This window comes from Molothrus ater, chromosome 2, assembly GCF_012460135.2.
Source record: "Molothrus ater isolate BHLD 08-10-18 breed brown headed cowbird chromosome 2, BPBGC_Mater_1.1, whole genome shotgun sequence".
Taxonomy (NCBI): domain Eukaryota; kingdom Metazoa; phylum Chordata; class Aves; order Passeriformes; family Icteridae; genus Molothrus; species Molothrus ater.
The window spans coordinates 69467896-69494063 of NC_050479.2; the positions used below are offsets into that span (position 1 = coordinate 69467896).

Consider the following 26168-nt stretch of genomic DNA (forward strand, 5'->3'; position numbering starts at 1 on the left):
CTCTCACCTAACAGCCTCACATGATTGTTTTGGCTTTACCTTGTGACAAACAAAATGCTGTCACAGGATGAGTCAGACTTTGGACTTGGCCAGGCTGAGGAGAAGGACATCATTCTCTACAAGCTGATCTCATGCCAGAGTAGCACTTTTTTTGAATCAGTCTGCCTGTGTGCCTCTGTGAGCAAGTCTATATGCTAGACCAAAGAAGCTCAAGTAAACGATTGAGGCCACTGAGCTTGTGTGCTGGGTTGATCCTGTGCTAAGAGACACTTGACAAACCAGTGTTGTCCCTAAATTTGGGACTGAATGGCATGTCACATGGCAGTGGACAAGTTAAAGCATTACTCAAGATCATATGACCCACATTATGGACAATCTGTCTTCAAATCACTTTATCAAGGAACTCAATTTTCGTGAAGTTTCTAAACTGTCCTTCTTATTTTAATAGAGCAAATACATCAGGGAAACTTTGAAGTTCTGATGTGCTTTTAGCAAAAGGGACTTTTTGCAGTACTTGTGATGGAGAACCAGTACTTAAGACTGAAAGGTGATCCTTCAGGATGCCTCAGCTATGTCACCTCTCCTTGGTATACCACACCTGTGACAAGGCCAGAGTCATTACTCAGTGGTGTCCTGGGAGGACAGTGCAGAGCTGTGTGCTCGCTGTGCTGTGGATGCCGTGTACAGCAGGGCGGGCAGAGGCCGTATCTGAACTGCACAACTGCGGGTCCGCACCAGCACAACCTTTCATGTGGATATGCAGCAGGTGCCCCAGCAGGTGTTCACAGCGACAGGAGGCCTTTCCCCCGACACCCGGTACCCGCTATGCCAGACCCAGAGAGCGAGGTCTGTCTCTTCCTGGCACTGCTGGGTTAATGGTTAGACTTCATTATGTTAGAGGTCTTATCCAACCTACACAGCTTTATGGTTCTATTAATGAGAGACCAGCTGGTGGCTAACAAATGTTGGTTTTACACATGCTGACAAGCCGAGAGCCCACGGAAGGGAAGCGGCTATAATAAAACCCCTAAGCTCTGTCAGCTGAGAGCGGAGCGCTCGGCAGCACGGGGGAGCAGCACGCCGTGGCTTCCCCTTCGGCCAGGCACGGCCACCTGGCCGCCGCGCAGGCTGAGCTCCGGGCCGGGGTGGCGGTGCTAAACGAGGCCAGCGATGCCGCTGACAACGCAGATCCTCGTTGTGTAATCAGCCCGAACACGCCGCGGGCCCAGGGAGCGCTGCTGACATCGCCAAGGTGCCGATGTGCGCTGACCTCTGGCAGCAGCGTCCCCGGCGTGGGGACAAGCAGGGCGGCGGTGACAGCCGCGGGCACAGGGACCCCGCTCGGCCGCCGGGCCCGGCCCCGCCCGCCGCAGCGCCCCGCCCGCGGGCCCAGACAGGGACAGCGCCGAGATGGCGGCACCGGGCCTCGTCCTCTCGGCGGCCGGGGGGCGGTGACGGCGCGGCGGGGGACGCTCCTCCGCTGAGGGACACGGCCGCCCCCGTCCCGCCCCCGGTGTCACGGCGCTGCGGGACGGGCCCGGTGCGCAGGGGACAGCCCGGCGGGCGGGGCGGGGGCGCTCCGGGAGCGCTGCGCTCCGGGACGGGGCTGGCGGAGCGCGACCCCCGTGCGTGGGGCTGTCACCGAGCCCGCTGCCGCTCGGGGCTTTCGCTTTCGCCTCGTGAGCGCTCGCGATTTGTTTCCTGGCGCAGGGTTTGAAGCCCAGACCCAGAAATGAGGAAGGTTCTGTGCGTGGAGCCCGTCATTTTCTTCTACGTTTTTGCGTTTTCCCTGACGACCCCGCTGGTGCAGCAGTTCATCTACCGGCGGCTGTGGGAGCAGGAGTACAACTCCACTTTCGTCAGCGACAGCAATGCCAGTCACTGCGAGCAGAATAAGAGCAGCCCGGCTTATATCAAACAGAAGGCAAGTAGCGGGGGAGGAATAATAATTGTAAATAAACTCGCAGCCAGGAGGTGCTGCCTCAGTATAACCTCCTGTTTTATAACCTTAACCTGTAAATCTGCGGAAAGGCGTAGTTTTGTAACCTGCTCTCACTTCACTGTCTTCTCGCTCTAATGTTATGCTGTAGGTAGAGATAGTGCTTTAAAGACAAAGATTTGTCTCCAGGAAGACACTGAGACAAATTCGTATTATAGCGGGAGTTGAAAAACGCCTGAGAGAATGGGGACCAAATTAGCATGGGGCTGACATTACCGCGGGTACAACTGGAGGTGGAGGCTCCTCCTCCCACACCATTGTGCGTGTTGTGTTTGTGAGCCATCCGTTCTCTCTGTGGCTCCTACTGTTCTTTGTAACCGTGTGAAGCTCAACAAATGCACTGTAGTTTTGAGAAATAGTATCTAGCTTAAAATACATGTGTTTCAGAGGAATTACAAGAACGAGGAACAGGAGAAATTAAAATAAATTTTTTTGTAGTTTTAAAACGTCGAAAAAAAATTAACTGATCTTTGCATGATTAAATACGGTTGATGGTTTGCCATTCAGAGCACTAGTGTGCCTTGCTGGAATACAAGGACGTCAAGATGACAGGATCCCATGGTCAGTTACATTTTTAGCACTTTTCTGTAGTTCAGGTGTGCTGGATAGTGAGTTGTTGACTGGCACCTCTTCCATTGCACTTCCAGTGCAGTTTTAATGCTACACTTAAGCAGAGCTAGCTGTGAGCTGCCATCAGAAGAGATGGTCATTCTCCATTTCACGTCCCCCTCTCACCCCATGTGTTGTGTCTTGCAGTTCTGCAGTAACAGGTTATGGTTTGGATTTGAGTGGGGCACTGATTCAGCAGAAAGTTCATCTCTTGTTTTGGGGTTGTTGTTTTTTGAATGTTAGGGATTTTTTCCTGAAGCAATACACTGCTCTGGCACACTCGGTGGCCACATGATTTCTGTGTCTAACATGGGAACAGCAGAGGGAACATATTTTCAGAAGAGGTGCAACAGAACCATACTTATCAACAACAACTGGCAATTGGGTTGGATAAAGTGAAAGATGAAACCACTGTAGGGTCAGAAAAGTAAATGATCACTGTATAAATTACACAGAAGTTGGGGTCACAGAAAGAGTCTGTTGGCATTCCCTTACACTGCTGAAAAGGTGGTACTTGAAAATTTTTGCTCACATCCCATATCTGAATCTCTGATGTGCTGCATATGTGCAAGACTGAATGCCTGAGCTTATCTGCCTCATTTGTCATATATAAAAGGAGATTGCTAATGGAACGTGCTTCCAGTGAAGGTGATCAAAGAAATAATTCAGGCATATGTTCTTTGTCATGTGACAGAAGCTGGTCTTAGTAGAAAAAATAAAAAAAGGTCAATCGAATTGTGGTCCAACATGGCTTCTGAGCTGACCCATGGAGGTAATCACCAGTTATTGTTGGAGTAATGCTTGTATGTTACTCCCAGAAAGGGTGTTCTTTAGTATTAGCTCCCCATTTGATGCTGTGTCTGGCAATTTTCTCTAAGCATACAATTCTAATTGCAGAGCCCATCAAGAAATCGACGTTTCAAATATATCTTTGCATTTTGCAACTGCCTCAAATTCAACCTGACTTTCAAATTGCCATCACCTACGGTTCAAGATACAAGACTTTATTTTTTTTCTCAAAACACTGAAGCAGAGTGCTTCATTTCAGCTGAAGTTTAGATAGCGTCTCTGATTTGATGACATATTCACACTTTACAGGTCTTTTGTTTACAAACTATAGTTAATTTGATATTTGAGAACATGAGTCCTTCAAGACAGCAATTGAATAATGGCCAACAGAACTTCTTCGTTTCCCTTTCCTGCCAAATTTCCGTTCCCTGCATTTCAGCGATTGCCAGTAGGGCATGAGCTTTTGAACAATTACACTCTTGTCTGGATGCCTTGCTGCATTTTTATACCACGCTAGTTACCACAGTGTAACAATGTAGGTGCTCAAAACACACATTAATTTAAGTGCAAATGGGCCTCTGTGCTGAGTTATAGTCCCATGCGTGGGCCAAAGAGTAGATCCAGTAACTTAATTCCAAACCCTTTTGCAAGGATGTGTGAAGTAGGTGTTCCAGATTTTCCAAGACCTTCCTAACCTAAATCTATCTGAATTAGGTTTATTAGATGTTGTAACTGTTGCTGTAAGGCCCTGTTTGGCATTAATGTTTAAAAGAACATCTCTATTAACAGTTAATTTAGTGTTAGTCCTTATGTTCTGAGAATGAAGAAGCTTTATACTAATCTCACCTATTTCAAAGCAAAATGTAAAAGGAAATTGAAGACAAAAATCACTTGGAGCCTGCATAAAAAGTAAAATATAATTCAAAATGGTTCATCTTCACAAAATTTAGATTAATTATTTTTTACAATTTGAAAAAAAGTCATAATAAAATGAGTTTGAAGGTAATTTGAATATAAACTGAAGCATTCTGATCACCATCTTGGATAATCCTTTTTTAATATCTCAGAAAGAGCTGTATTATTAATCATTAAACATTGTTTATCATCCCATTGATTCATTATACAATCCATGAATTTCCCCTTGCTACTCAGTAATATTTTATCTTATCAGCCTGTGAGTTTATCATGTCCCTTATATTGTTCAATCTCAGGTGGTGCCCTTCTCTCTTAATTTAATCCTTATATAAATTACTTGCTTCTTCATTTTTGTTCTTTTAATTTTGAAATAGGTGATTGAAATACCTATTTCAGTCCGCTGTGAGTCATTTTGCAGAGTTGAGTGAATTTGCAGATTAAAAACCTAGACCTTTCTCTTCAAATATATGTAGTTCCATTGATTATTTAATGGAGTTATGTGATTTTAAAGAACTGAAGGTTTGACCTATCATTTTCTATATTCCTTTCCTTTGGCTTCATAAAACCATAGAGTGAACAGTTGCATGCCTTACACTCTAAATGGATTTTTCCTGTACTTATGTCTGTAGTCTTTTTTTCAGTAGACATCAAGTTTTTTATCTCAGCAAGTTCATGCTTATGTGTGTTACCTGGATGTGAAGCCATGTTTTGTGTGTTGCACAACTTCTTCCAAAAAAAGGGTACCCAAGTTTTGGGTTTTTCATTCTTTCAGTTTTACACTTCATTATGGTCTGGCAATAATCTCTGTATTATGTAGTTTATGTGGGCTGAGATGATACATATTAACATTTAATTTTACTTTTAACATAGTAGCATTTGTTTGATACTCATGGCTTTGAACAAGACAATCCTAGTAAAGCAGCAATGTCTGCGACTACATAGAGTTCTTTTTGTCAGCAGCAGAGGAGTTAAAGATCAGAATAACGTTTTCCATCTCAGTTTGTTCAGTCTTCATGCTTTCGACCCTTCCAGGGTGACAGCATTGCTGGCAAGTTACCAGGATGTCATGAATGCTAAGGCAGTCAGGCACCATAAGGGAAGGGAGCAAAAGACTTTGGAGTGCTGGGGATCTTGAAAACTTTCCTTGGGAACCTCAAGATCGGTTGATTTTCCTCTTGTAATAAAACCTGGTATCTTGTAAGCAAAGGAAGAGATTGAACAAGAAACTCATGGCCTCTGCCTGTAAATATAAATACGAATTTATACAGCATTCAGCAGCTTTTAAAATTCCCCAGGTATATTCCTGTAAGTTTTAGGGCTTTTTCATAATTTTGGATGCTACTCATCAGGATTATGTTAGCTGCAGAGGAGACACCTGAAATGTGGAGTATGGATGGCTTGAATACAGGCTAAGAATGTGGGCAGATTTGCACAAGTGTACCTGTTGCTGATTGAAGAGCACAATGCCTGCCCAAGTCAGTCTTGTGCCTCAGAAAATTCCAAGAAGACTTTCAACAGGACTTTACTCTCTGCATCTGAAACTTTATCTTAGCTAATATAAAGGGTTTGTATGAATAAAGTTGCTTCTATTTCTCCTGCTGTCTGATCAGGTGATGTCTTTGAAAGGGCTGTTGTGGCTGCTCTCATTAGGTACTCTCATCTCTGCATTACAAACAAGATCAGAATTTGCTTGCTGAGTGTCCTTTAGCAGCTGGCTTCATAACAATTTTTTTTTTAATTAAACATTCTGTAGTTCTTTTTTTCTGCAGCCATCCATGCTCTGTTACATGGTTGGTTTTCAGTCACATTTAATTTTTATACTTCTGTTAAAAAGAAGTCTGATTTTTTTTCCCATAATGGGTGTTTATTTTTATAGTGCTAGCTGCTGTTCCTTATGTGAATACCTGCTGTGGTGTATCTGTAGAGACATCACTGATTTGGACAATTCCTGAACCCAGAGCTTTACAGTGTTTGCAAAATCCATTAATTCACATACCTGTGAGTCAGTACAGTATTTATAGCTGTATTTCACTTTTTTGGTTGTTACTGCTGTTTATAATAGTATTAGTAAGATTGTACAGTGGGATGTCAGAGCAAACTGTGATCTGTTTACTTACATAGTGTGCTCTAGTCCATTAATTCTTCCTTGTAACCCCCTCAGCAGAATTATTTGGGAAGAAAAAAGATCTCCTGTGAGGAGGGAGCATGGAGTGTGTTCCTTAATCGATTACTAGCTTACTACTGATTTCTGAGTAGTATTAAAATAGCCCAGTGCCCGTTTGCCATATCCTGTACTGAAGGAGATACTTGCAGTTAAAGATACTTACAGCTCTTGTAAGTGCATGTTCAAAAGGATTGTTCTCTTGTCTGCATTGAAGCTTCTCTGTCAACAGTACTAGTAAGACTGTGTCTTCAGCTTTAAGTTTTGGGTTAAAATGTAACAGGGAATGTTTGAGGAATATTGAAGATCAAATTACAAAAGTCTGAATATACAATGTATTTTATTAGAGCCTAGTATATCAAAATGTCATATAATGTTATAAAACTACATTGCATGTATTATGTTTTATAATAGTATAATTTATAATCTGTAAACATGTACAGTAATATTCATTATATTGCATGCTAATAATTATATAATTTTTTTCCCAATTTATTATAGTATTTACAATTATTTTTATTTTCTCTTTGCAGGAAGTTCAAGAAAAAGCCTCTGTTTTTATTATGCAGTTGGACTTAACTAGAGCCATTCCCAGCCTTATAGTTGCCTTTGTCATTGTAGCTAATGGGGATCGTCAGGGACACAAAAGGTCTTTAGTTTTACCATCAATGGGAGCTTTGATTTCTAGTATTAGCTTCACTGCAATATCATATTTTTCCTTGTCACTCTCTGTCCTATTTGTATTTGCATTTATTACTGGACTGTTTGGGAGTATAGCAACTTTCCTTGGAGGAGGCTTTGCTTACATAGCAGAGGAGTGTCACGATGAGAAGCAGAAAACAACACGAATAGCTGTAGTGGATTTGATTTTTGGAGTTGTATCTGGATTGGCAGGACTGTCATCTGGCTACTTTCTAAGAGGAATAGGCTTTGCATGGACATTTGTGATAGCATCTCTGCTCCATGTCATTAATATAATCTATATTGTATTTTTTCTGGAAGATACTGTAGGTGTATCTCAATTCCAGCATGAAGCACCAGTATCCTGGAAAGAACTTTTTAGGGAGACATTTTCTGGAGTGTACATGCTTTTTCAAACTGCCCCTTATAAAAAGAGAATTTTAATAATTGTGTTACTTTTTACATTTATGACTTATTTGTTTACTGTGCTGGGTGGGAGTTCACTTTTTACACTGTATGAACTGGATGAGCCACTCTGCTGGAATGAAGTATACATTGGATATGGAGCAGCTGCATCCACTTCTGTCTCACTGACCAGCTTTTTAGGAGTTTACTTATTTTCCAAATGTCTCAAAGACATTTATATTGTCTTTATTGGGATGTTTTCTTACATTGGAGGAATGATCATGGCTGCCTTTGCCAAAACTACTCTGCTCATGTTTTTAGGTGAGTTCAGAATCAGTTATTCCATGGTCAACAATGTATATGAAAATACTGCTGTGTTATCTGTAGTGAATGCAGTTGTTGGATATTGAATGTGCCACCTTGAAAAGGTCACAGAGAGGTAAAATATAAATGGGTGATCGGCCTGATCTAGGATTTGATTAAAAGATGAACTGTGTGAAGAAACAATGGAATTACCTGCTTATGGTTTTAGTGCCATAGAAATATATTTGATTTATAAATTTCTCTGTTCTAGGAGAATTGTGTCTCAGTGCACTTGTAGTCTGACTTTCTGTTGCCTTTTACTATTTGGGGAACTAAGTGTTCAAAAGTATAGGACTAATGCAGTTGCAATATATTTGTAAATCCCTGGATTTTAATTAGTTCAATGTCTCATGGCTGCTTTACAGTGAGAGTGCCATCTTTGTTCTGCTTTATGCCTATTCCTGTTCTCCGATCCATGCTGTCAAAAGTGGTTCTCCCTGGTGAACAGGGTAAGTAGAATTGTTTTTAAACAATAAAATAATATGGTGCTTCAGAACAGAGATGCTCAAAGATTACCTTTAAACAGACAGATATTGGTACTTTAAGATTCCTTTTCTTTCAAGTTCTGTATAATATGAGCCTGTGTCTTGACATTAATGGTTTCTGGTTCTGAATTAAATATAAACAATACTGTGTTAAAAACTACTGCAAGTTTCAACTTTCAAACAAAATACTGTTCTTAAATTAAAGACCATGGGAAACTTGAAGCAGAGAATGCCCAAGATTTATACAAATGTTTCACAAGGGCCTCTACATTCACAAGATTTGGCATGCAGAGAAAGATATGTTATTTAGTCAATTTCTCACTTACTAATTTAAAAAGGTAAGCAGTAGGTGGTCAATCTTCATAGCACTTGGAAATAATTAGACTTGTATCCTGAGCTATGGAGCAGGACCCCAACTTCAGGCCTGTGGCTTCTAAACATATCCCTAGAAATGTAACATAATACTTCTCAAAGTCCTTTCCTTATAGAACACAGAAAAAAGCATGTCAGGCCTCAAAATACGGCTCTAATATTCCATATTTTGCTTTTGGGGAGTGTGTATTTTCTAGATTTTGGGAAACATATACTTTCTAGAAACATTTTTCTGAGTTGCTGTATTTTACTTTTTAAAAGATTAATCTTTATACACTAAAACAAAGACCTCTTTGTACTAGCTGTGCTAAAACGCACCTCTGGTATTGAGTTTCTTGGCATTCTTCAGGGCTTTGGCTATTTGAGTAGTTTGATGAAGCAATCAGGTTGCCTCTTGTCATCCTTTTCTGCTTACCTAGTGCGATTTTGGTTATGGTTCTGTGACTATGAATGCAGCTCCAGAAAATGTGTTCAACAAGACGCTTGTGGGATAGACTGCCACCCCAAAGGATAGTTCAGTCCAAAAAATGTTGTTTGTTTCTTTTCAAAAATGAGAAGGCAGTGGTTTTAAGCTGAACCAGCAGTCCTTGTTGAATCAATATTTTCCACATATAAAAGTGAAGGTTAGAGAAGGAAGAAACAAGAAAGGGAAAAGTAAAATGAAGAAGAGAACTGGAAGGGGTAAAGAATGGAGATGTGCACAACATGGTTAGTGAGGATGAACAGGTTAAACTTGATGTGATAAGCAAATGCAAGAAAGTAGGCATGGTGACAAAATAATAGGAAAGAAAAATAGTTTCCATCAACAAAATGTTTTGTTTATTTGTTGGGTTTTTGTTCACTTAAAATAACTAGCATTTTGTAGGAGTTGCCACTGTTTTCATAGAAAAGTATGATCACCTAGTGCTTAAAACTTGTATACTTGCAAAAATACTGTCAACAGATATATCTTTTGAACCATGTTTTAAAATGTCTGTACTTTGAAGACGTTTTGTTTTGTTTGTAATTTGCCCATTTATTTTTGGCAGGTGCTGTGTTTGCTTGTATTGCCTGTTTAGAAGTTGTGACCGGCACAATGTCAATTTCAGTTTTTAATATTCTCTATGCAACCACTGTTGCATGGTTTTCAGGCTTTAGCTTCCTCCTATCAGCAGGCCTTTGTCTAATTCCACTGTCTGTCCTGTGGTAAGTACAGATCAGGAGGGTTCTTCTGACTGGCTTTGCCAGTAATATCTATTTTGACATGAATTGAAGCTGAATAGTTTAGTGTGGTAGTCCTCAAACTTTCCCATCTGCTAGTGTGCTGTAGTGGCTCTAGCTTCACATGTTTTCCCTGATCAGCCACCTTCCCCCAGCTCTGTGCTATGAATTTCCCCCAAACTGAAGATAACCTGAATGGGATACACCATACACTTGACTGCACGTGTGACTTCCCTTGGTTTGAGACCTTTACCTGGTCTTTCTTCCAGGAAAGCCTTCCCCACTGATCACATGAAAGGCATGAACTTAATTTTGCAATCTGAGCTCTTCTCTTGATGCTAATGAGGGTTAAAAACATGACAGTCACCCACTGGGTTTAATGGAAAGCTGTCTGTCCTGGTCTTTGGTCATAGGTACCTTGTGACCCAGTGCCATTAAAATCTGTAAAAGATTTTAAAGCCCAAAAGAATAAATTTCTTAACATGTTTTAAATAAAGGCCTCCATAGCAGTTGTGTCTAATCATACCTAGTGACCATCTAGTAATATGGACAGTGAAATACCATTCATGAGTACTCATAAAGCAAAGATCACTTTACGTTATTTCCAGTATAAATTACTTCTTTTTAGGATGCTGAAACAAAAATCTAAATGGCAGAGGAATCACTTTTCATTAGATAGATTTACAGTTGGGGGAAAAAAATGTTTTTTCTTAAGAGGGTGGCACTCTGGCTGGAGACTTGCATATTTTTTCCTAAGACTTTACCTCAGTCTCCTTTTATCTCTGCATCAGCTGCATTTTAAGATTCAAATAGGCAGTGATAATGCTGTAGATTTAGAACATTTCACATAATTTCAAGTCTATTTGTGTTTCATTATAATTATTTACACAGTCTTTACAGAAGATGTAAAGACTGTGTAAATAATTACAATGAAGTAGGAGTAGACTATACTAATGGTGATTTAAAGTAGTGATGGGTCTTAAGACCTGAGGGAATTGAAGCAAAGGGGTCTTGCCTGTGAGAAGAATACTTTCCGGTAAAGTAATAAAATGATTGAGAAATTCAGTTACATTAACAAAGGCACAGTAAGTACTTGTTCTCTTAAGTATTATCTTTAGTTTAGTTCAGTGTAAGTAGAGAAAGTGTCTATTAAGAAAGCAAGCTCTACTGCAGAAAAGGAAACATGTTTACCATCAACCACTCCATATTGCAATCAGTACTGTAGCACATCATCACCATAAATTTCTGAAAGTTATATTTCTTTACCTTCTGTCATTAGTTTCAGATATCTGACCCTTTGAATACCCTTTCTCTGCACCTTTCTTTTTAGAGTGTCATTCAGTGTTGCAGTTGGAGAGCAGAAAGGTAGTTGTTCCAGTCTGTAACATGCAGAGTAGTTTAGTACTGTGCTCAAAGGCAGCAGTAATGATATTGTCTGACTTGTGTAATTAGAGCAAATAGTGTCACTGCTTTTGTTCACTAAGACACATTTGTGCCACAGAGGATGGCTGCAGAGGGGTATCCTGTGTGTTTGTTGGTGCTGAATCAGCACGCTATACTGAACTATCTCAGCTAAAGATACGTGTCTTATCTTTGTCTTACAGCTGGCTTCTGTGCACAAGCTGGAATGGGGAGGACTTGGCTCTGCTGGTACCTGAAGAAGTATCCAGCTTAGAGAGTGCTGATAGTTAAACAAAGGATTCACATACCCAGGATTTCTACTCTGACATGCAGTGGCAGAGATAGTTATGTCACACAGAAACCACAGAGATAACAAAACACAATCTCCAAGTGGCCCTGCAGCAATAAGCACTAAATTGGTACCACTCAATACCCAATATCTTTTTAGCACTTGACTAAAGTGAGCTATTAACTATGGAAATAGACTGACAATTGAGATTAATGCTGCTTCAGCATGAAGGAAAAAATTAGGTAGGATGGTACTTTTTCCACTTACCCTTTCTCAAGTTTGAGAATGTTAGCTGTGGATTGTGATACATCTTGTATCACTTTAAGTTGGGTGACAAAGACAAGCTTAGCAACCCAGAGGACGCTGGCAATTCCGCTGAAGCCATTGCAGCTTGTGCCAGCTGAGGATGTGGTCCACTGCGTACATCTTGAAAGGCCTGTCTTAACAGTGAAGCCCCCAAACTGTCTAAAATTACTAAACTAAGAAATAGTTTTTTTCAGAAAGCAAACTGGAGGCAGTACTTACACCTGCCATAAGTACACTTACTGTTCTGCAGCTAGCAGTGTGTTTGTGTAAATTTAACATAAGATGTGTGGACCTTGCCTGTGACTTAGCTCTTGAAATGGATTTTCACACAGAACTGTCAGAAAATTTCTTGCTGAGAAATCTTGCAGAGTGTGAAGTTCAGCCTAAACCTACATTTTGCAGAGACCATATTGCATATTTATCAGTTTCCATATATTAAGGAATGCGTACAGACATCTCTGTTTTGTCCCAGAGATATTTCTTGTTTTCTAGTTAAGTTGGTACTTAGCTTAAAGGTTTCTTTTACTGAAAAGCTGTGATAGCATTTCCTATCTGTGGATCTTCGTTTTTTTAACGACCCTGAAATGAGGTGACAAAATCAGAATTAATAATCTAATTATCTTGCAACAAATGCAGCATAATTTATGAACATTTGAACAGCACTTCTAATCTTCAAAGCACTTTACAAATGCTATTCAAAACATCCATCCATAATAGATACTATTCTCTTTGTTGGATAGAGAGAAATTAACAGAGTGCAAGTGACGTGCCCAGGGCCCCAGTGCAAACTGGTGAGACTGCCAAACCTAGGAATCAGTTTCAGCACTGACTCCTCACCTTTTCCCTTAAGATCTTTAAGTAGAAATTATCCTGAGTATTAGATTCTAGAACGCACAGCACAGCAGAAATGTGAATATAACATCATGTTAAGGACCACTCCCATCTGTTGATTTTGTTAAGAGTTTGACAGCCAATACTGTTCTGATCTCTCAAAGTTGTGTGTGACTCTTTTCCCCCAAAACAGATTAGGTAGAAAAAGCAAAACAATGTAAAGTGGCTGCCATTTAGAGAATAAAACCTGTAGGAAAGCAACAATGACTTCACATGCACACAGCTTAGGATGAAAATGCAGACAGACATAGCATGTACTGTACAAACAATGAGCTGCTTACAGCCACTGATACCCATCCTATGAACAGAAAGACTCCTGCAGAACTTCCCAGTGGTACTCCACCAAAAAATAGTAATGCCAAATCATGATGATACTTTTATAGATCCTTTATAACTGAATGATTGCATTCTTTCCAAGTTATGTGTCATGATCACAGAGAAGCCTGGAAGAAGGTTCAAATAATTTAAAGGGAGAGCTTACAATATTCAGGATACCACTATCTGCCCATCACAGGTGAAAACAGGGCCATTTATCCAGGCCAGAGGGAATGTGCTAACACCTCTTACACTTCTGTCCTGAACTCCCAAGAATGATGCTGGCAATTAAAGATCATTAGCTTTCTCTCGGTAGTTTAGACGAGAGCCAGAAAATAAAACTCCTTAATGCCTTTGAGGTGCCCAAGCTACTGCCAAATTATTGGAAACATGAGCTGAGTGCTACAATAACCAGTGGGTCCAAAACATAATGAGTACTTGTAGAGAGATTAAGAAAACACTGATGTAAAGGATTTTAGCACAAACATTACATTGTCTTCCTTGCCTCTTCATTATGCAGTTATGTAAAGCTTTATGAAATTAACTATTTCACACACAACTGCCTGGAAATAAAAAAGCAGATGCAGAAGGGACATGTACCTTCACTTGCTCTTCAGTGCACACCTCTCCTAGTACTTGGGAGCTCACAACAAAGTGAGCCACTTGCACAGTGGTGCTGTGTCAGTCCAACAAGCACGTACACCTCAGGAATGGCTTTGATATGATTTAACTGCACAAAGTACTTGCTGTTTGCTGAGTGTTTCTGGTAGATGGAGCATTTAGAACAGGCTATAAATTTAAGCCAAAACACATGGAGGATATGAACTGTGTTTTTAAAAATCCTTGCACAGTGGAAGCTGAGGAACCAAGTACTAATATGCATCAGATTATTAAAGCAAAATCTATTAAATTTATAATAATTTCTTTATTTGCATATAAATACAAATTATTTTGACATAATAATAATAAAGTTTGGTTTTTTAAAACTCTGTTGCATTTGTAGTTGTTCTGCTTTTAAATTTTGGGGTTTTTTGACAAATGGCCAATGGCATGACTGATAGAGGATTGTTGGTGTAAACAGGAGCAGCACCACGGTATCATCTATTTTTTATGGTCATAACACAAACAGCAGAGCAGATGTGCTTTTGCTTCCCTCCTGCGCCTGAGGAGAGGAAAGGATGCTGCCCAGAACATTGGCACCAAGAGGAGTTGGGGAGTTACAGAGTAGGGACAGCACTGCCACCTGTAAGAAGTCATGGTGGGGGCTTGTGTTGCACCTGCCAGAGCAGCAGAACTGGAAGTGCCTTCCTCCTCTTACCCAGGCCAGATCTGCCCCAGCTCCAGTGCCCAGCACACCCCACTCAGCTGCCTCAATGGGTTGCTCTGTGCAGCACCTGCTTTACAGAAATGAGGCTTGTACAAAATGGGAAGAATGGGCTGGGGCAGGAAGCCCAGTCCACAGCCCAACCCCCTGTAGCACTGAGAAAATGTAACCCTTCCTTTTTACCTCAAAAGCTTTTTACATCAGTCCTGCTTGACTCCCATTTCTCAAACAGCATAAATTCTCAGACAGGCCTCTTACACATACTATTTGCTTCCCAGCCTGGCTAACCCCTAGGATTAGCTTCCTTACAGACATAATGAACAATGCAACTTCCTGGCTCTGAATACAGCTAGATCTCACCCAAGATTATTACAAAGTATACTAATCATTGAACAAAACCACCTCTGCTTCTGCTTTTACACTGCCCTAATAAGAAACTCTAGTAAATTACTTGTCTTAAGGTAGTTTTGCTTAGATGCAACAGCATTCATCTTTCAGCCAACACTAGGAAAGGCCAACCAGCTCAATACCCTGAAGTGGGGAGCTGTAAAGTACCAGTGTCCGATTGTTGGATGGCTCCCTGTTTTCTTGAAGAGTGCAGGTAAGATGGCAGACCTCCTAAAAATCCATGCCAGCATCTTTAACTTGTCCCAGACCTGGCAATGTAATCCCTCAGCTTTTCTGGCCTGAGCCTTGAGCAGTAAAAAGCCTACTGAATCCCAAGCTTGCTTCATAACAGTTTGGTTTTGCTTTATTATAAACCAGCAGCCAACTCTGATATTTAATAACGATTATCAACTCACAGATGAGGACAGCTGTAGAAAACAAAAATGTGAGTAGGTTTGCACTTGCATGTTCAATTTATTGGTCCCCTCTTTAACCTCCCCAAGGAAAAAAACCCAACAAATTAAACAGCTTGTACTGCATAGCACAAGTCTCTAATCTCTACAAGTCTTAAGTGACAGAAAATTTTAGAAGCTCCAATTCTTAAATGAAACAAATTTAAAAATAAAACCAAATAAGACCACCACTAAAGTGAGTCATACTATTATCTTAATGTTTCCAAAATGCTGCAATGTTTTGCATATAAAAGCACTATAAAATTAACAGGACAGAAGCTAGAGGCTTTGGACCAAACTGATAGGGAATTTGTAGTAGCTATAGGCCCACTGTAAAGCACAAGGGAGGTTTGCAGTTGTGGAAAAAGGTTTATAGCAACATTCCTGCTAAAATTATCTACAACAGAACACTAATTACATTTAACCAAGTCATTAAAACTTGCTGAATAAAGACAGTTCCTGTTTTAGAAATACTCTTTCAAGTTCTTCATATCTGACAAGAGATAACATTTTTTGAACCACAGACTTTTTTCCTGAAATGCCACATTGTATTACCTGCCTTGCAAGATTGATGTAACATATACACATGTATGACACCAGTAATAGCTGTTACAACCCTGAATTTAATAAATAAAAGCACTTAGGCACACAAAAACCCTTCCAGTGGTTTGCTCCCTTAAAAGATGTATTTAAGTGTAAATCTATCACTCTTCCTTAATTAAGATCTGATTTTAGTAAACCCACAAATATTTTTTTTTGCATTTGTACCACCATATCTTCATGTCCTTACTGCAGCAGCTTATTAGGTACTTTAATAATTCTGCATTCTTTCTTAATACTAAAATTCCTAGACCTGGGAATGGTCTTGTGGATTATGTTCAAACAGATTTTAAAATATCTCTTTAAACCCCAAGTGGAACTTGCTTCTACTTCCAGAAACCCTCTCAGGGACACATGAAAAAAACCTAGACCTTTAATTCCACTCTTACAGCAATACTTTCAGTTCTACATAAAAGCTTAATAGCTCACTCAAACAGCTGTCATGAGAGGGCTAAAATGTATGTAACGCTACAATGTATGTAACTGGCAAGGCTGAAGTTAAAAACTTTTAAAGATATTACAACAAAAGGGACAACACTGGGTCATGGATAAGAGATTCTTGATTTAGGATTAAATATATTTTGAAACGCAACAGCATTTATAGCAAACTTTTATTCAATAGTTTAAAAAGTGTATGGAAATTTTCATGAACAAAGAGTTATGCAACGGAAAATACCTTCCTCTTCCCCTATTAAATGCATTTACCACAGTAGTCAGTTTTAAAATGCCTGGGTATTTTTGAATTTCTTGTATACATATATAGCATTTCCATATTTGAGAAGCTATTGTCCTGAGCAGTTTATGAAAAGGCATTATTTAAACTACTAGTTACAGGACATTTGTATGATTGGAAACAAGCACAGAACAATTTAGAGACATTAAACATTTAATGTGCCTTTTCATTAAGGAAGGCAAGTGATAACTAGGTCTGCTTGCTTAACACTGTGAGTGTCAATTTAGTATACCATGTACTTAGATCTGCACTAGAAAGACACACACAAAACATTTTTCTGTATATTTTGTTACAATAAACCAAGCTTGTGCTCCATCATCATGTGTGGCTCTCCCATAACCTCACTCTGGGAAGGATCTGAAAAAAGAAAAGTTGACAGCATGAAACCTTTACAAAGGTACAAAGACTAACAACAACTAATGAAGGTGAACATCTCTTTTCATTATAATGCTTAGTGCAACAGTTACTTGACTGATTTTTGACAGTGTTGCAGAGAGCAGATCTGTAACTCAGAAGCCTCTATCCAAAGCACTGATAGAACAAACACATATATTGTGGAACAGCTTGTCCTAAGGACACACACACATTTCAAGTAAAACCAACCAGTTCTGCACAAGCACAGACTCCAACTGCCTGAATCTCAAAGGGATTACACCACAAGTTTAGTGTTTGAGAAAACTCAAGTCTGACTGAAGCTTTTCTCCATAGTTGCCCTACACCTCTCTCCAACACAACACGAGCTCACAGTCCTCCCTCCTGTTAGGTGGGACATAATTCTGGTTTCTCTTCTCCACCTAGCTGCCTAGTTTCACAGAAATTCTACACCTGTAAATTCATCTGAGATTTCCTCTATTCTGTAGAGTATGGTTGACATTAGTCACTGTACTCAAAGGCTACCAAGGAATGTGCCGAGGACACAAGAGAGACCAATACTGACAGTATGAACGCCTTTTCTTCACAAAAAAATTAAAAACAAACAAACAAACAACAACAACAAAAAAACCCCAACAACACAAAGAAAAAACCAAACCCAGAGCCAGCATACATGTTGTGACTGTTTGGAAGAAATACACTTTTCTTTATGGGTGCATCAATCATGTTTTCCTTCCATAAATGAGACATATTAATGCCTGATTCCTCCAGAGACAACAAAAATATCTAGTCCACTTTCTGATAAATAAAGCCCTTAACAAAAACACTTGTAACCCACTCACTCCTCACCACTCTATAAAAATCTAAGTTTGTTGTGAGCAGTGGGAAATAACCAAATGTCTACAAATTATGTTCAACATTGCTCTACCCCTGTGGACAACAGCCCAAGATTCCTTCCCTTGGTCCCTCTATATCCATCTCAGAAAACAACCCGAAATTTGAGGGTTATTTTCATGCCTCTAGATTCATATTTGTTACTCCATTATTTCCAGCTCCCTACTTCCCCAGCTATTTCCATTCTCCCATCCCACTTCAAAATAATCTCTGCCTCCTTCCATCTCCTTAAATACAAGCTAGAAGTAATTTGTTCAAAAGCCATTTTTTCCAGGTTTGTTCTATTCCACACATACTAATAGTCAGCAGGCTACCATGCAACCTCAGCCTATTGAGTTCATTTGAGGGAGCCTTTCCCCTGCTAAGTATCTGTTTCATTAATTCTGTACCTTTTCTCCAACATCTTCTTCTTAATTACAAAATGTAAAAAACTTTGTAACCTCTGCAAAAGTACTTTAAAAGTTCCTGAGGAAAGAGACATACAACATAATCATAAAGAGACATACATGCATAATCTACTTCTTAGAAACCCAGCCTTCAAGCAAGACAGCCTACTGTCTTGCTCAATATTTCAGAGTAAATTCCACATAACTTACAGCTGAATTACGTTTATTTCTCCTTCCCCAATTCTTCTTTGCTTTTAGGATTTAGTGTTGTTTGTTTCATTTTGGGAGTTTAATTCTCTTGTTCAGTAGAGTCAAAAAACTTCACAGCTCCCAAATTTAGCCTTTAAACGTTTCCATAATATTAAAGCCAGAATGTATTTACCATTAAGGATATCCTCAAAACCAATGCATTCATCATTTCCCCTCAAAATATCCATTGCCATGTTTGAGCTGTGAAGAAATGGTAGACGCTGGACCTGTAAAAAGAGTTCAAGCAAGAGTTCAAATCTCAGCAAGTCTGAAATAGAAAGGGTTCATATTTGGATTTCTCAGTCTGAAGTGACTTAGAAAAATCAACAGCCAGAAAAAGCAACACTGGAATAAGAGAACTACTGGCATACAAAGACACACAAACACCACCATCTTCTTTTGGTTATCTGTTTGAGAAGAACAGCCTTCTAATAGATTTTTAGTTTTCACTGTGGTGTAGGTAGTACAGCAAATATTGCACTTTAAAAAATAACAAAGTACTTTCTGTCTACTCTGTAAAGCTCCTCTCACAAAGCTGGGGAGGTTCACTGCAAACCTCCAGACCCTGAGGTCAGTACTGGATGACTGATGTATACTGCAGAGCTTGGGAACTACATTCTAAGCCTCCTGCATCTCTAACACGGGTCAGGAACGCAAGTGAAAGAGCTATACTGACTTTCACATTCAAATATAATCCTCCTTTTAATTAATCTAAATCATAATTATGTCTCTGATCTCAACCAATTCTTAAGCTTCAAGTCCACTCCTAGTTACTTTCAACAGTCTTCTGTACCCTTCACTCACAGTATTTCTGAAAAAATTTCAAGTAGCACACATAGATTTCAGAGCAAAAAATTTTCTGAGAATGCATTCACTACTGCTAGAGATAGTTCAGCTAAACTACAAGAAAACTTCTATACCCAACATGAATCTTGAAGTGAAAAACCTTCTGATCACCATATTTCCCCCACCCATCTCCCAAAACCACCTCTGGAGACAGACTAACAGGATATCCTCACCTCCCTCATTCTCTGCAATGTGCTAATGTTAGTTAGGAAAAAGATTCCTCAAGACAGCACAGCTGAGACCAAGGGATGTTTGCCTATCTCACATCCTGACTTTCACACCTTCTGATCAGTAACTTCTTCCAAGCTTAATGCAGCTCACTGTGGTTTAGTACAAAATTCCTTATCACTCAGAGTGCAAAATTGCTCAAATTCACTTGGAAAACCTACTCTTAGTAGCTTGACAACCTTCAAGAAGACAAAAGTTTACTAGGACCAATGAGCTTTCTATGTTTCCCTTTCTCCAGCTACCCTCAATCCTAGGAGAAAAGAAGGAAAAGGAGACAGACTCAGATTCTCAATTAAGAGTTAAAACCTTTGAACTTAACTCCCTGTAGAGCTCCCTTGATCTTACAACAAAGGCTGAGGAACAATAAGCACATAGAAAACTCTGTTTCAGGTTTCACATTACCTCTACATCTACTCCCAAATCACTACCGGCTTCAGACCCCTAAGTCTCTTTTCCCTACAGCTACAGAGACTCCTTTCCTGTGAAGGTCATACGTTCTGCAGTGGAGAGTATTAATTTTAGGAATCAATACTCAATTCCTCCTGCTTTTCTCTGAAGGCTTGCAGGAAGCTATTCCACAGCAAAGCTAGAGCAGTTACCACTTCACCAAATAACCAATAAAAGAACAGCAGTTAAGAGGCTTCAGTATATGGACTGCTCTAAAAACTAGTAATTGCACTGTTTGGTTCATCGTTTTTAACAGTGAATTAATTTCTTTTGGAAACATAAGGTATCTCAACAAAGAAAGATGTGTCTCTGAAAGCATGTTTCAAGGTAAACATTTTTTTCAAATGGCCTAAGTTATATCAGTTGGATAAAAATGCCTACCTGTTTCACTGCTCTGAATTCCATCTGCAGCTTTAAAGGTGCATGGATTCCTTGGATGTTTCTCAGTGTGGAAAAGTTTGTTTTATCTTGATTTAACTGGAACTGTCACAAACAATAGTGATTTTTATTTTAGAAAAAGTTACTTTAAAGTACAGCCATAGAAGAAATTTGTGACATCCTACTTAAAAGAACATGCTTACTAAATATGTATGTAAAAATTTAGTGATACCATCAAACATTTCTCGAGCGTACAGGAAAGAGTGACGCAGTAAGATTTCTATGAAGCTGAAATTGGTTTTTTGCTGGATTTTATTCCAAATTAATAGCAGAAATTTTATTTTGTTATTTTTGATAATCAGGAGATGTAACACCACCAAGTGGTACAGTTTTGCACTACTTTACAACGATATTGTCTGGATGAACAGGAAGCTAAGTCAAGTTTAAAAATCACAAAAACCAATTTGATGTCATTAGTTAGTCATCAAAGAGTACTTGAAAACACTTGATGTACTTCTTTTCTGGTCAAGCAGGGAAACAGAGCACCACTTACACTCCTTATAATTGTGAAAAGCAAATGAAAATCATATTTTCCCCAACTACTCTCAAACTTACCAGTAAGACAAAGAAAATCTATTTAGTAGAGGCTTTTTAAAGAAAAAGTACTCACTCATGTATACTGGAGTACAAAGAATGAAGTTATACTTAATGTTAAACTTAAGCTTAAATAATCAAAAAAATTCAAATCTCTAACTTTAAAATCTGTTCTCCATCACCACAACAAAACCCTCTTATTATGAGAACATCATATTTATGAGAAGGGATCTCAAAAACCAACTGAAAAATACAAGTCAAAGACATAACAAGCATTTTTTCTACAACAATCTATACTGAATGCTCTTCAAAAGGTAGCGGAAAATACTATTTATATGTTTCTTTAATTTTATAAAGAGAAGGATTTTTGGGTAGCAGAGACATTTGGTTTCTACCAGTGCTACCTGAAAAACCTCTTTAACATTTATAGCAGCAAAAACAACCATATCTATCTATCTCAGGATAAGTTAAATACTTTCCCATTCAAATATACATGAAAATAATTATTAAAATGGCCTTAAAATGACAGAAAAATTAACCAAATGTGAAGAAACAATTTAGAAAACTCACAATACTTCTTAGGGGATCACATAGCCTATTTCTGTGCATTTTTGTCTCCTTAAGATGTGATCTTTTAATTATGTAGGTTTTGTATAGCAAGAACAGAGTTAAAAACTAAGTATAGCAATCAGTTAAAAAAAATCAATTGACAAATAGCTCTGAAACATTAACAGTATTTATAAATAAACTCACAAATTTGGTGTCACAAAATCATCCTTTTAATGCAAGGCAACACTAACATTGGCTAAAATCAGAATATTCGACATTACAGTCAGACCTTGCCGTGCTGTTTAACTTAGCAATTTGGAACATTCTATCAAAATAACTTCTTTGCTTCCAGGACAGTTAGATACACTGTATCTTCTGCACTGACAAAGCAGGCACCAGAGACATTCAGCTCAACCACCAAGCCTGGCCTCCCTCTACCGTCCACAGACCACCTGCAATGGTCCATGAGCGAGGACTGAGCCAGACAAGATTGCAAACATTTATGATAAACTGTAGGTGTAAAATGTCTAGATGGGATCGAGGAATTTATGGAAAAATATGTAAGTGTTCACAGGCTGAAAGTCCGAAAATGAAGACAGATGGTAAATCTACAGAAAAAATGGAAGGATCAGCTTTCATGAGGTGACAGGTGTGCCCCTGGCCTACCTATGGTGGCTGCACACACACTCTTGGATGACTAAACCTGACCACACAAGTCCCTACTCAGAAGCCTGCTTATACACACTTGAAGTGAGGAGAGATATAAGTAAGAGATTAATGTTAAAGAGACTTGCTGACAATGTTATTTGAATAAATAAAATGTTAGTATTGTTGAACACCTTCATTCTGTTAAAGACCCTGCTCATTACTTGCTACTGTATAAAGCAGTCCAGATAACCACACTGTTAATTTAAATTTCATAATTAGTTAAGAGTGAAGATGGCTACATTTGATGTTATGCTTACATTCTTTTCTGTCAACTCCAGTGGGTGGCTGGGCAACAATTCATTTTTCACACTTGTAAAGCTAGAAGAATAAGTAGAAAGGACATTAACGTCAAATAATTGGGATATGGTTTTTTAAGTTGCATTCCAAAACCAATCCCAGATACAAATACCAGAGACACACAACTAGCAAAGTCCAAATAGAAAAAAAAAAAAAAGATTAATAGTGAAGCAGCAAGTAAAACCTCTAACTACAGCCCTACCAGAAGAAAAAGTTTCAAACATCCTTTATGCGTGACAAAACAGAATGTGTTTTTCTTCCTTGATAGCTTTCAGAAAGAGATTAAGATACTAATAAATGAAATCATAATAGATTTAATTATGTCCAAGCTACTCTGTATCTTATTTTGAAGCCTCCAAGCTTTAGTAATTGAATATTGCACACACCTTCTCCCCAATGCCAGTTGTACAGCATTTTAAACTCCATGAACTTATTCTGGATTCCTTATCCAAGACAGAGACATAAGTTTTGCACTTGGGTAAAAATGGCAAATTCCAAACTATTTTTATTACATTACTTTCGGGGTTTGTCCCAGTGCTGAAATTAAGCATTCCCCACAGTGTTATGGCACACTCATATAAACGTATATTAAAACTATCAGATATTTCACAATTATCAATACTTTGCTGTTTCTTTTCTAAAGGACAGCATCACAGAGGTAAATGCCTGTTTGCAACACACCTTGCAAGAAACTTCTGTAAAAGCCAACATTTAACACACACTGCAGTTCAGCACTGTCTATGACACAATTCAGCAAGCAAAAGAAAAGCGTACCCTCTGCGCAGAAGATCATGACCTTCAAATAGCCCTGCAGCTGAAACGTCAGTAAATGAGATACTATCCTTCAACAGAGAAGCAGCACCTCTGGAATTCTGGAACAAAACAAAAAAACAAACCAACCAAAAAAAAAAAAGATTACTTTAACAGCCAGACAACCAGACCACTTTTGTATGGGCCATCAGGCCAGCCAAATGAAAGGAAGTGCTCAAAAACTACTTAAAGTACCCCTGGACTTCAGAGTTTCTTTAAAATAGAGGCAAAACACCCAAAACCATAAACCCTACACTAATACCAAATTCTTTCAGAGAGTCTGATAAAAACTAAAGGTACTGACAACATTTTTGGATCTGGTTGACCCAGAGCAAGTTAAACTCACAATATACCCCCTGTTTGTTCCCACCCTGGGCTGCAGGGATGGAAAGGAAAGAGGCAAGTATCCTGACAGCTGACAGGACAGAAAGGAGCATTCCTTCATTTACTGCAATACTGACACAAGATCAAATTTAGGCACAGTTTGAGGCTGCCATAAGGAGGACAGGGTGTATTTGAGCAGTCCAGTATGCAATTAACTGAAAGAAAAAAGGCAAGCATTAACTTGTAGTGGATCACCAGAAGTCCACAGAAATACTAAGTACTGCTTACTAGTAACCCAGGCCACTAATTTCACTCTAACCTACCCAAATTTATTGAAGTGATTATAGGATTGTTCATAAAAATTGCTCCACCAATAGGGCAGTATCTAATACACAACAAAAGGTGACAGCAATGATCTCTGGAAGATGACAGTGATGAGCAGTTCATTGCAAGGGTTTCCCCCAGCAGCACTGTCATATCTAACAGAAAACTCATGCTTACAGCTCTTTTGTACCAACATGTGAGCTCGCAGTAACACAAGAGCTGTAGGACAGTCCTAACGTGCCTGTTGTTCCACGCATATAACACATCTACCAATTTACACACTCAGCACCGACCAGACCTTTGTGAGGCTGCTGTAAATGAAAGCATTAAAGCGATACGGTACCTGGATGACCTGACAAGAGGGAAGATCAAAGTTAAACTCGCGGAGAAAACCACGCAACACGCCCCAAAACCAACACTCTCGAGTCACCCCAGTGCCCGGCCCGCCTGAGGCGGTCCCAGCGCTGCTGCCCACCACGGAGGGCCCAGGCGTGCCCTCCCTCCCCGGGAGCTGCGCCGCCGAAGCCGCAGGCTGCGGGAGGCTGGGACTGCCGGAGCTCCCCGTCCCGTCCCGCCCCGCCGCAGGGAAGGGCTTTAAGCACAGCCGCCACGGGCCCTCCGTGCGTCCCGGTCCCCCACGCCTGTGAGGAAACCCGCCATGGCCGCGCCGGACCCCTATGACTCAGCACGGCCCCGCTGCCCCCGGGGACGCCGAGAGGCTGAGGGGCAGGGGGGACGGCGGGGGGGGCGGCGGGGCAGGAGGTTCTGTCCGGTTCGGTTTGGCTCGGTGCGGTCCGGCACCGGAACACCTCCGCCCGCCCGGCGCCGCCGCTGCCCGCACTCACCATCTTGAGCCCCCGACGCGCGCAGCCACTTCCGCCGCCGCCGCTCGCTCACTTCCGTCCCGCCCCCCGCGGGCGTCACAGTGCGAGGGGCGGGACCGCGCGGGGCCATGGGGACTTTGAGGGGGCGGTGTCTGATGGTGGCCGGGCCGCCTCGCCCCGCGCCCTGTGAGGGTGAGGGGTTCGTGTCCCGGCCTGGGCCCTCCTTTTCCATGGCTTTCTTACTCGGAGGTCTGTGCCTTGTAAACTGAACGCGCTGTTCGCTGAAGCACAGGGTCAGTTAGGTTGGAAAAGACCTATCAGACCAGCGAGTCCAACCCAGATCGACCACTGCCATGTTCACGACACCATGGCACTAAATGCCACATCCAGTCCTTCCCTAAACACCTCCGGGCACGGTGACTTGGCCACCTCCCTGGGCAGCCTATTCCAAATCACCCTTTCTGTGAAGAAATTCCTCCTCATGTCCAACCTAAACCTCTCCTGACAAAGCTTGAGACCATTTCCTCTTGTCCTGTCGCTTGTAATCTGGGAGAAGAGGCCGACCCCCACCTGGCTGCACCCTCCTTTAAGGCACTTGGAGAGAGCAATAAGGTCACCCCTGACATCTTTTCCAGGCTAAAACTTCTCACATGCCAGCAAAGCCTAGCTGTCTCAGTGCCACTGTGGTCCCAAGCAGGAGCTGAAGTTGACAAGCACCTTCACATTGTGGACCGGGCAGCCATGTCTGGTTTGGGGAGCTTTTCTCGGTCAAACCCATCCTGTCCCGCTCTCCCACAGGCCACAAAAACTACTTGAGTGACACCAAAAGCATCACAGTGCTGATGGCCTGAGGTGGTGAAACCAGGCAGTGAAATACTTCCAGAGAGTTTTCCATATATTTCAATGCATAGCTCCATATGTGTATCTGGGATATTTAATTTATATATTTCTTGTGAGACATGTAGCTCATTCAATCCTTTAACCTTTTAATTTGGGTTACGCTTAGTAACCTAAACTGACCTGTTTTTATAAATTTTATATGTCGCAATTAAACTCCATCTCCCTCTCTTATGCACACACACAGACACAGAGGCAATATTTAAGCAAGAATTTTATATATGTTTTAATGGCACTCAGATTTGTAAAAAAAATAAGACTGGAAAATTAATACACTTTATACTCCATTTTCCTGTTTCTTGGACAATATCTGTACACTTCTTAAATCCCCCACCCCCCACATTCTCAACCCAAGTTCTGGCCC

At 40.3% G+C, this 26168-nt stretch overlaps 2 protein-coding genes across 2 annotated transcripts; one reads left to right on the forward strand and one right to left on the reverse strand.

The window, feature by feature from the left end:
- The first annotated feature begins 1373 nt into the window (after nucleotides 1-1373).
- Nucleotides 1374-14170, forward strand: SLC46A3 (solute carrier family 46 member 3). Its single transcript, XM_054514121.1, has 6 exons — nucleotides 1374-1540; nucleotides 1711-1928; nucleotides 7011-7880; nucleotides 8288-8371; nucleotides 9808-9964; nucleotides 11584-14170. The coding sequence occupies exons 2-6, from the start codon at nucleotides 1733-1735 to the stop codon at nucleotides 11669-11671; spliced, it is 1395 nt and encodes a 464-aa protein (XP_054370096.1). The 5' UTR covers nucleotides 1374-1540; nucleotides 1711-1732; the 3' UTR covers nucleotides 11672-14170.
- Nucleotides 14171-16493: 2323 nt separating this feature from the next.
- On the reverse strand, nucleotides 16494-25001 carry POMP (proteasome maturation protein). Its single transcript, XM_036404092.2, has 6 exons — nucleotides 24929-25001; nucleotides 23400-23497; nucleotides 22586-22646; nucleotides 20481-20582; nucleotides 18712-18805; nucleotides 16494-17034 (listed from the first exon to the last, which is right to left on the reverse strand). Exons 1-6 carry the CDS (start codon nucleotides 24929-24931, stop codon nucleotides 16967-16969), a joined length of 426 nt encoding a protein of 141 aa, XP_036259985.1. The 5' UTR covers nucleotides 24932-25001; the 3' UTR covers nucleotides 16494-16966.
- Between the last annotated feature and the right edge of the window lie 1167 nt (nucleotides 25002-26168).